The sequence below is a fragment of the Canis lupus genome, chromosome 21 (assembly GCF_011100685.1).
Source record: "Canis lupus familiaris isolate Mischka breed German Shepherd chromosome 21, alternate assembly UU_Cfam_GSD_1.0, whole genome shotgun sequence".
Lineage (NCBI taxonomy): Eukaryota > Metazoa > Chordata > Mammalia > Carnivora > Canidae > Canis > Canis lupus.
In genome coordinates, this window is record NC_049242.1 from 6,603,349 (window position 1) to 6,614,762 (window position 11,414).

General features: G+C 37.9%; 1 protein-coding gene across 4 annotated transcripts in view; it reads left to right on the top strand.

The window, feature by feature from the left end:
• Nucleotides 1–5,345, top strand: part of MRE11 (MRE11 homolog, double strand break repair nuclease) — an 80,144-nt gene extending 74,799 nt beyond the window's left edge. For all 4 annotated transcript variants that reach the window (XM_038568292.1, XM_038568290.1, XM_038568291.1 and 1 more), the window contains one exon: nt 2,162–5,345. In XM_038568292.1, the coding sequence (XP_038424220.1) occupies nt 2,162–2,218 (57 nt within the window). In that variant the 3' untranslated portion in view covers nt 2,219–5,345. The remainder of the gene's footprint in view (nt 1–2,161) is intronic.
• The last annotated feature ends 6,069 nt before the right edge of the window (nt 5,346–11,414 follow it).

Consider the following 11,414-nt stretch of genomic DNA (forward strand, 5'->3'; position numbering starts at 1 on the left):
GGCTGAAGGCGGCGCTAAACTCGCTGAGCCACCTGGGCTGCCCGATTTCTTTATTTTTTAAAAAAGATTTTATCTATTATTTGAGAGAGAGTGTGTGTGTGTATAAGCAGTGGGGAGTGGCAGAGGGAGAGAAAGAAGCAGATTCCCCACTGAGCAGGGAGCCCCTGCAGGGTTCTGAGGATCATGAGCTTGTGACCTGAGCTGAAGGCAGACACTTAACCCACTGAGCCGCTCAGGAGCCCCATTTCTTTATTTTTATTTTTAAAGTTTTTAAAATTGTGGTACAAACCTTGCTATCTTAAACATTTTTCATTGTGCTGTGCACTAGAGTTAAATATATTCACTTTTGTGCAATAGATCTCCAGAATTTTTTCATCTTCCAGAATTAAAAATCTTCACCATTGAACAACTCTTCATTTTTCCCTTTCCTCCCAGCCCCTGGTAGCCACCATTCTACTTTTTGTTTCTATGAATTGGACTGCTTTAGATACCTGCCATAAGTGGAGTCCCAGTATTTATCTTTTTGTGACTGGCTTATGTTACTTAGCATAATGTCTTCCATGTTCATCCCTGCTGTAGCATATGACTCAGACCTTTCATTTGGAGCTTCACCTGTTGCTGTCATGTTCCTGTATCCCAGCTGTGTTTTGAGCCAGCTTTAGGAGAAGACCCACCAGCAGTTCAGGCTACAGAGAAAAATGGCAGCATGAGCTCCGTCTACCTGTGAAATACTACCATGTTGCCTCTGGGAGGAAAGCAAGTGGCTGTACTCATTGTTCATTCTAAAGCATCTAGATAGACATGTTAATATGTTACAGTTAGAGATTGAGAGTTCATGTTAACTACAAGGAAAAACTATTAGCAAATTATTATGCCAAAGTTTGGATTTATCTCTGGTTTATTAATAAGTTCTGCCTTTGTTAATAGCAGAAAATGAATTACTGAATGTGGCAGAAAATGAATTACTAAATGTGACTTGTACTTTTTAAGGACTCCATTTCTCACTAGAGATAGCTAACTTAGCTAACGTTTGAATGTGTTGATTCCATCAACAAAGCCTAACACCAAATAATTATCCCTTTTTATTAGTATCTTAAACATAAATCAAAAATTTACAAGCAAATTTGCTTTCTTAATATTTAGCTAGAGAATACATAAGAATCATTTTATCCTTATTAAATCTTATAATTTGGGCTTATCTGAAGTTTGTTGGTTTTCCTTCTCTTTAACTAAATTGTTAGTACTGGTATTTGATATTCCTGTCTGCTGTTACTATGCATATAATCTTCAGCCTCATTCCAGCACGGGACCTTTCATACTACTTCTTTTTCCAGAAAGATATTTGAAAGATTGATTTGTTAGGTGGTTTTTTGCAGCAGTCTGAGAGTAGCTGTCTACTGCTAGCATGAAATGGGTAACAGGAAATAAAAATTACAGCTATTTCTGAGTTAGGTCATGTGGTTTCATTATTTAAGGGGGTGAGTTTCCAGAACATTAGGTAACACCAGTAATAAAATGTAACTGGAAAAAAACCTATTCAAAAAGCAGAGGTACATCTGGTTGGCTAAGTGGTTGAGCATCTGCCTTGGCTCAGTGATCCCGGGGTCCTAGGGTGGAGTCCTACATCAGGCTCCACACAGGGAGCCTGCTTCTCCCTCTGTCTGTATCTCTGCCTCTTTCTGTGTCTCTCATGAATAAATAAATGAAATCTTAAAAAAAAAACACACACACACACACACACACACACACACACACACATACAAAAACAAAAAGCAAACAGAAATGACTTAAAGAATATTAATTTTCCTGGGTTACCCACACCTTATTTGCCTTTATTAAAGTTAATAATTGAGAGAAATGTATATGGTATATATTGTAGGGATACACACACACACACACAGATATATATATCTCACAGTTATTTTCAGTGCTTGCTAAGAATTTTATTGACTTACTTATTTTAACAGTGAAATAGCTACCAGAGAAGAGAGGATAAGATAAATTAACAAACTATTCATATTTATAACGGAAATAGAAAAATGAATGTCTGCCTCATGTGAAAGGAGGAAATGGCTTTTACTGGTATTATTGTTTACCCATGTCTGTCTTGTCTGAGTGAAGCGTGGAACAATCACTCACATAAATTTGTATGTGATTTCAGGATGACGATGATGATCCTTTTATGAACATTAATTCTTTAAGAAGAAACAGAAGATAATATATTTAATGGCACTTTGAAGTTTTCAAGATTCAGGAAAAATCAAAACATGCAAGCTAAGAGTTTACAGTTGAAGATTGTTTTTGCTGTTACCTAAAGAATTTGAAAGAGACTTATTTAACAGGGAAATGTGTAAGAATTTATGTTTTTGAGTAGCATTTGCTGTACATGACTCTTTTAATTGAGAACCTTCCCAGCTCAAGGACATAACAGAACAACATTGGTTCTCTTTATTTTTTATTTTAGTTGTTAACATTACCTGGGGCGCTCTATAAAATCAGAGTGTTATTTTCTTCACAGATATTAGTATACATCTTACTGAATGAGGGCTTTGCTTCAATACCATTCATCAGAGGTTTGAAAGAAAGGTTTGAAAAGAAAATCTATCACTCTGTGTTTCTGCTTCATGAACAAAGACTATGTGAATATTTTATTGTAGTTACATTTAGCTGAAATTGAGAGAAAGAGCTTATAAAATGTAACCCCTTTATAATTTTAGTAATTTCTAGATTCTGGGTTTCCAGAAGGTAAAACACATCTATGTGAAACTGTGCCTAAGCTCGCTGTTTGTTACTATGTATTATTCTTTTTCTTGTAATAGTGTCAGCCACCTGAGATTTTGAATGTTAGGAGTACCTTATGCTTTGACTAATGAGATGTATTTGTATTAAAAAATAGAACAATCTCAGAATTATTAAGTTTCAAAAGATTGCATTCCCATTGGGTTCCCATTAGTTATTTTCTTCATTCGTCATGGTTCTTTGTCTTTTTCCAGAGCTCTCATCTATTTCTACAAGAAAAAGTATTAAAACAACAACAACAACAACTTACTCTTAACTGTATTTTTCTTAGAAAATATTGAAGAGCTTTTTTAGGTAGAGTGGTCAGTTGAGCACCATGATAATATTAGATTAAATTATCGAAATATAACTTCTGTGGACTATGAATGCCAAAACTTCATAATAATAATATTTTATCCTAACATCGGATATGGGCAGTTCCAGAAATCTTAGTGAGGCAGCCTTGTTAAGTTTGTATTTTCTCCTATCCAAGTACTAACCAGGCCTGACCGTGCTGAGCTTCCACAATCAGGCACATTCAAGGGGTTATGGCCATGGGCAAGCTTATGTTTCCTTACTCGTGTTCAAGGGGGACATAGCAATTTGACCTCTTCACATTTAAGTTCAGTAATTCCATCTCCATCTGAAGACTGATACAACACCTCCTGGAGTATTCCTTCTTTTCATCTCTGAGGTAGCTGTATCTAAAGACTCCTTAGGAAAGTCACGGATCTTGGCGGTATAACAGCCTAACATTTCTTCATTTGGAGAATTAAACACTTGACTGAGCAATATTCATGATTACTGACATGGCCACATCTGGACTATGTCAGATTATAAAAGATGGAACATTTGCCTAGTGGCTCTCTCCATATTGTAGCCCTTTGAAATTGTCTTGATCAAGATCTGAGATATTCTCTGAGATAAATTGGGATAAAACATGTTATATTTTTTAAAAATATATTTTCTGTACCTAACTGAAACATAAATACTGGTTATCAGCATTAAATCAGTGAAGGTGTTGTCCTATGAAATAGTCTCAGGTACATGTCCCCACCTTTGTAATCTTCCCAGCAGAAAAGAAGCCAGGTATGAGAGTTGCTTTCCATGTAGAATGAAAGCTGGTTTGGTGGTGGTATCTGGGCAGTGTAGCACTACCCCTGCACAGGACAGTCAGTGTCTGCTAATGGCTCTTTCTCACCTGCCACAGAGATGTGCTTGGTTGAAGGTCGTAGTGAAGGAGGCAGTCACAAAAGCATGCTGACAAGTTCTTAAGGAAAAAGAATAAGACTTTTTCTCTAAAAATTGCACCACGGTATGAGAATGGTAATGTCATGCAGTTAGCTCCTAGGAAAAATAATTCTATGGCAGTTAGAGAAAAATTCTTAGCTAACCCAAGTCATTTTGTTAATAGTGCCATGTCCCTTCAATAAGGTAAATAAAACATGAAAGAAAATCCTTTCTGATACAGTGTTGTTACATAGTTAAATATGCCATCTAGCCTTGATGTTCTGTATTGATGCCATAAAACCTAGGGTTTTCTGGGTTTTCAGACGTGTTAATACAGGTGTGTATAGGTGATTCCAGATGATTGCAGAGCACCTGCAGTTAAGTTGTTCTTAGAGGCTGAGAGAGCAGTGATGCAAACCTTTGGAGGGAAAAATCCTTCCATCATTTACCAAAGAAAATAACTCTTTCTGATGTCTTGTTCCTATCATAAAAATAATAGCAGTGCATTTACAAGGTTAAGAATGCATTATAGTTTTAGGAAATTCTAGAAGTATGACTGGTGCTTAGAAATTTCAACTATTTAGGCAAATGACTTAATTCAAGTATAAAGAAACAGTCCCCCCCCCCCAAACTTTTAAAATTACAAAGTACAAAACCAGAAAACTCATGTGGTTTAATAAATGATTGTAAAGTGAATGCTCATGGCATCTCTATGCAGGTTGAGGAATAGAAAGAATTATATCACTAGTTTCCCAGAAGCCCACTGAGTTGTTCGTCCCTCTCATCTAGCTAATCAGTCTTTGACTTCTGTCATCGAGAAGCTCCTATTTTTGCCACAAGGTGGTGCTTCCACCATTAGATGGTGAATAGGAAGATGCAACAGCAAATCTGAAATGAAGAAGTTAGAGTTTTACAATAAATTTGGAACCTATGCAATAATACTAAGCCTATGCAGTAATACCAAAATTAGCCTTCTAATCTTAGATGTAAATTGCTTTACATATTTCACCAGGCTTTGCCTGTTACCAAGGAGATTGCCAGTTTGATAAATTTTACAACTAATGGTTCAAGAAGTTGTTTTTGTTTAATAAAGAGAAAAGCCCTTTAGTAGAAAAATCAAACTTAAAAGTCTCCCGTTGTAAAATTTGTCTTTCGAAATGTACCATATTTAAAATAACTTTGCCCCAATGTAATCTTGTTTTCTTTTTTTATCATACATTTAATTCATGGTATTCTGTGGCTTTTTAAAACTTATAAAAGTTTTATAGAATAAAGGTTTGTGTCTTAAGTCCAAAGAGCTTCCATATTCTTGAATAAAAAATGTCTTCATTTTGTCATTTGCTTATCCCTTATAAGACTTATTTTAACTTAATGTTTATTAGCTAGATCTGATTATACTGGAATTTTAGTTTGATCTCTATAAAGCCAGTTCACACAGCTTGCTATTGCCATGCACATTTGTATATCTTTACCATGATTGATCACCAGATCTGATTTTAGCTGTTTTTAAATTATAAAGGTAATGTATATTTATTCTTCAAAATTTAAACATTGATATATATATATCAATATATACATATATATGTGTGTGTCTGTTTCCCTATAATCCTCTCCCCAGACTTAAATCCCAACAGTTAGGCGCCTGGGTCGGTTGTCGCGTCCTCATGGGGAGGGTGCCGGGCTTGGTGGCCGGGAGCTGCTCCCAGGTCGGGGGGGGGGGGGGGGGGGGGGGCGGCGGGGACTAACCCTACCCCTTGCCCGCAGATGGCGTCCATCCACCGCCATCCACCGTCCATCCGTCCATCCACCGGGTGGCGGTGGGCTCGGCTGTGGGGCACGTCGTGGGCAGCGCCCTGACCGGAGCCTTCAGCGGGGGCAGCTCGGAGCCCGCCCAGCCCGCCGCTCAGCAGGCCTCCACCCGCACCCGCACCACAGCCCCAGCAGATGCGGCCCTGCGCCTACGAGCTCAGGCGGTTCCTGGACTGCTCCACCACTCAGTGACCTGTCCCTGTGTGAGGGCTTCAGCGAGGCCCTGAAGCAGTGCAAGCACAACCACGGTCTGAGCTCCCTGCCCTGAAGAGACAGGTACCGACTGGTGCAGATCCCTGAGCCAACCCTGCACCCACCTTCACCCCTTCACCGACAGCCAGACCATGACCTCAGATTGTACCCATGTAGCTGGGATTGGGAGTGAGGAGGGGGGTTTCTCACCCCACAGATGACCGGAGACACAAATGTGCAATTAAAAGAGTTTATTTTAGACCATTAAAAAAAAAATCCCAACAATTAGGTACATACTTCTCCAATTAACTTTAGCATGATCACTGACAAAAATTATTGAATTAGAACCCCAAATCATATAATTAAATAATAGTTCCTGTATCAAAATGTATTTTCAGCTTGGACTTGACATCCTCATTTTTCCACATGTCTCTTCATGTACCATTTGTACAACATTTAAGTATAGAGGCTGTGTAGATGTTTCAATGTCTGATAAGGCTAATCATCCCTCCTAGCTTATCTGATTTGCCTTTCACATTTAACGCTACAGTCCAGCGGGGAATTAATGTTTATGTGTGATATGTGGTGTAGGGATCATGTTTGGTTCTGTTCCATATGGAGATGCACTTGCCCCCAGCACCATTCGTTGAAATGATTGCCCTTTGTCTTGCTCTGCAGAACTGTTTAGTCATCCATTAAAGACCATATACATATATACAGATCTGTTTCTGAACTCTATTCTGTTCCATTGATCTATTTGGAATTAATTACTATAGTTTTTAGATGAGCCTTTTATATATGTTGCTTGTGACCTAACACAAGGTTTTAACAAAAATAACTGCCTAGTTTCAGGCTGGCTATAATTCTCAACTGTTGCCCATTGCAGTTGATTTAATTTACATCTTGATTTTAGTCTCAGTCTTCACTAGACATTTCCTTTGATAGTCAAAGATAATGATTTTGGTTGCCAGGGCTAAAACTTGCTGTTTGAGATTAGGAAGATACCTTTCCTTTCCTTGCTAGGATCTTTGTGTTTTCTCACCCAAATATCAACCTTATTTACCTCGCTTAATGTTCCTTTGCCTTTGTGGGACATAACTGAATCAAAAGAGGATGATAGTGTTCGTTATGTCCCTATCTCATACCCACCTTTCCTTCCTCCAACCTGTGTAAAGCATATACTATATTTCCTCCCTGTTTGAGACTCTTTCTGTGTATACAAAACAGCCAATAATAATAATAATAACAGCTGGTTTCTTCCAGCTCTAGTCCATGGCCCAATCTCCTCTGTGTATCTACCCACTAGTTCCCTTCCATCTGCACTTTCAGCTCCCTATCACGGCCATCTCCTTGTATTCTGCAGGGATCCCTTCTCATCACATAGCAGCAGATGCTCATATTGAAGGAAAGGAGGCAAATGAAGGAGAGACCTGTGTATGGAGTTTCTATCCATGCCAGGACCAAGTTACATGCATATTATGATTTAATTCTTACAACAATGCTATAAACAGGCATTATTACCCTTTTGCTATGGATAAGAGTAGAGGTTTAAGCATAAGATTACATTTCTAATAAATGGTAGAGCTGAGATTTAAGCTAATTCCTGAATCCAAAGCTCATTCTTTCCACGTGACCACACTGCCTCCCATAATTGAGGCATGTCCCGACTCAATTAGAATCATTAGCTTCAAATCCTGATGCATCTTTGGACATGGATTATACAAAAAAGGGCAAAGTCCAAAGGAGAAGCTCAGTTGGATCTAAAGTTGGTCATTGACCTAGGCAGAGTGACACCAGGAAGAGAGCTTTCCCTTGGACAGAAACATTTCAGATGGCTACAGGGATTCATATTAAACAATGAGTAGTAAATATAGGTGAACCATTGACCAAGTTCTTGTGAATATTAAAAATGTCAGTGGCTTCCAATTGGTTTAATCTGTAATAGATGGTAGACTCAGAATGAACTTCCACTGGGATTCTCAGGATTGTTTTAGGAAATTTCATGTGTCTATCAACTAAAAACCTCTTTAATAGTGATTTCCCACAGGAAGTGTTTCTGTATTTTGTCTTTTCCCCCCTAGATCACATTTATTAGTTTTTTCTGGTTATGAAAATATTCTAGGAAACCCAAAAAGTATTAAATAGCATAAAGAAAAAACATATTTGTGCATATAGCTGTTTCTTTAAATTCTTAGATGTTAACTTTTTGGACATAAAGTATGGTCATATTTAAAGATTTGGTAAAAACTGACAAATCACATCTTTGAATGGCCAAAGAACATGAATTAAAAAATGAGAAACTGGAAATGCAAATAGGTAATAAACTTAGGACTTTATTAGTAATTAAACTTTGAATGGTATATCATTTTTAACTCTCAAAATAGAATTTTTTTCATTCATTCAACATTGAGTGCCAGCTGTTTCAGACACTAAGCAAATACCCACCTCCTCCAAAAAAAAAAAAAAAAATAGTAATAGATACGACCTCATGGAATTTTTAGTCTGAAAGAAATACCATTTACTGAACCCTTTTTATGTGCCAGGACTACACTAAGCACATGTAAACACTATTGCATCTCAACCACAAAACTATGAGGTGGGTATTTTTATGTACTATGAGGAAGCAGGTGTTCAGAGACTGACTTGTATGAGTCACATGGCTGTATAGGCTGTGTCCAACTCTTTACTAACCTCAAAGATCTCACTGCTAGCTTCTGGGTGAAGGGAAATTATAAAGCCTGAAATCAATGGAGGAAATCTTTTTCAGTGGATTTCAAGAAGTCAAATGATTAGGTATTGGTTGGGTAGTAAAAGAGGGGATCTCCTGTTGCTACTGTGAGTATAAATGTATGTATCCTTTTTGCAAAGCAATCTGGCAAAATTATTAGAAGTCTTAAAATATTTTCATCTCCTTTACTTAAAAATCTATTTTTGAACTCTACCCTAAGGAGAGAATCAGAAATGTGGGTTTAAAGATTCATGTGCAACTGATAGAGTATTTGATTAAAAAAAAAAAGTGTGTGTATTGTAGATAAAATGATAAAATCATGCCATCTCTGGAATTTGCTTCAAAATAAACTAGGGGAGGAAAAATGGTTTGAAGCTTGATGATGGGTACATGTTTAAGTTTATTTACTCTATTTCCATGTAAAAAGTAAAAAATATGTATATAAAAAGATGATTCCATCAAGCATGATTTGTTATAGTGAAAAATATGGTATTCTATGAGATAAAGTATGCAGCCATTGAAAGGATGTTTTTGAGAAAAATTTAGAACATGGAAACTGCTCTCAGAATAATGCAGCAGTACACAAAACTGATAAAACTTCAGTTATGTACAGAGATTTAAAGGGGACGCACCAAAATGTTAATAGAAAATGAGTGGCAGATCCAGTGATGCCTTCTAGAAATATAATTTTTACTTGGTATTATTTAAAAAAACAAAACCTAGGAGACATCATTCCTCCCGCTATAAGATGCAGTGTTAACCAAATGGTTTAAATACCATGCTCAATTATCTTCTTTTACTTCCTGAGGATCTGATTTGAAACAAAGAACATAGCAGAAATAAAAGAGAAAAAAATAGCTCAATGGTAATTAAGAGTATAGAATTAGAACTGGTGCTAGGAAATATGACTCAACCTGTAGGATTGCAGAAAATCTCCTTGAAACATAAGCTCCATGGCTTCACCTGTTAGAGGAATCCTATCTTCCCTTTGCCCCCTCAGAGATGTAATGAAGAAATCCTCATTTTCAGTTGTTAACTAGCAAGAGAACCAGGATATATTTCCATAGAAGGTAGATTTTACATTGAATTTAGAAGATGGGAGTTTATATAATTTCATATGATTAAAACTTATTATTCATTTATTCATGAAAGACACACACAGAGAGAGAGAGAGAGAGGCAGAGACACAGGCAGAGGGAGAAGCAGGCTCCATGCAGGGGGGCCGACATGAGACTGGATCCTGGGTCTCCAGGATCACACCCTGGGCCAAAGGTGGCGCTAAACCACTGAGCCACCTGGGCTGCCCTGCCTCAGGATTTTAAAAGTAGATATGGCAACTCTTTCTTGGCTACCTTCCCATCCTTGTCTCACTTCTCTACTCCCCTATTCTAGGGTTGTGGCAGTCAAGGGATCAGTGAGTCTTCACAAGAGATAGAACACCTTAGCTAGGTCTTCAAGAATGAAGAGTTTTTCTGGGTCTGGGATCAGAGAGAGGATGATTCTAGACAGAAATAGCATCTTGAATGCAATAGCATCATGAACTAGGATGGGCTGTGAGATGACCCCAAGATTCTAATCATGGTGAACAAATGAACAAGAAAAGGAGCAAGTGTTACGAAAGTAAGGATATAATGAGTTTAGTTTGGAGCTTGTTGGGTTTTAAGTTATGTGGGTATTGAGTGGGAATTTCCAGGCAACAGTTGAATGTGTAATATCAATCCAAAGCTTTCAAGAGGATTGGTAAGTAGAGATGCAGATCTTGGAGTCACTTGTGAGTGATGGTCCAACCAGTGGAGATGGTTGAGATTTAATTCAAGAGGACTAGATAATGGAGGATGGCACTCTGGAGCACCAACAGTAGCTAGGAGTTCTGTGGTGGTACAACTAATGCTACCATTTGTCTACTTTATGGATTAAATGGGCTATTACCAGTTGGCCCAATATACACTCCACACTTATGAAACTATGTAAATGTGCAGAAGGAGTTCAAATAACTCACAAAGTACTTGGAGCCACAAAGTGTACATTGGAATTTGGGTGTATTTCTTTTTACTTATCCTAAATATATCATTTATATCATTTTAGCCTCTGGCTCCAGTGTACTGGAACTTGGAAATGGGTTCCAAAAGTAACATGCCTGCACACTGTGTTTTTACTCGTTGAGAATATCTTAAGCCATACTTTTTACTTCAAGTCTACTTGATTCATTTGTAACTAAAGTATGATGACATCCCAGTTTTGCCATTAAAACAGATCAACGTTGAGTGTCTGTCATGTCTGGCATGATGCTAATTGTTCTTTCTTCCCCTCTGCCACTATGATTGGCACCAGAGAAGAATTGTGGGTGTGGTGAGTTTTTAACTATTATTTCAGGAAATAATATTGGTGTTAAAGGACCTACTGCTTGCGTTGCCAGGACTACTGATGTGGTGAGGCTCCCAAACTTCTTTCTGAGGCCTCCGTGTGATATTATTATCCTGTAATTCTTTGTCTTGTGAATGCCTGTGAGGTGATTTACTATTTTTCTTCTACCTCAAGTCCATTTGAAAGAGTTAAACTGGGATGCCTGGGTGGCTCAGCCATTGAGCTGCCTTTGGCTCAGGGCATGATCCCAGAGTCCTGGGATCGAGTCCCTCAGGGCTCCTGCATGGAGCTTGCTTCTCCCTCTGCGTGTCTC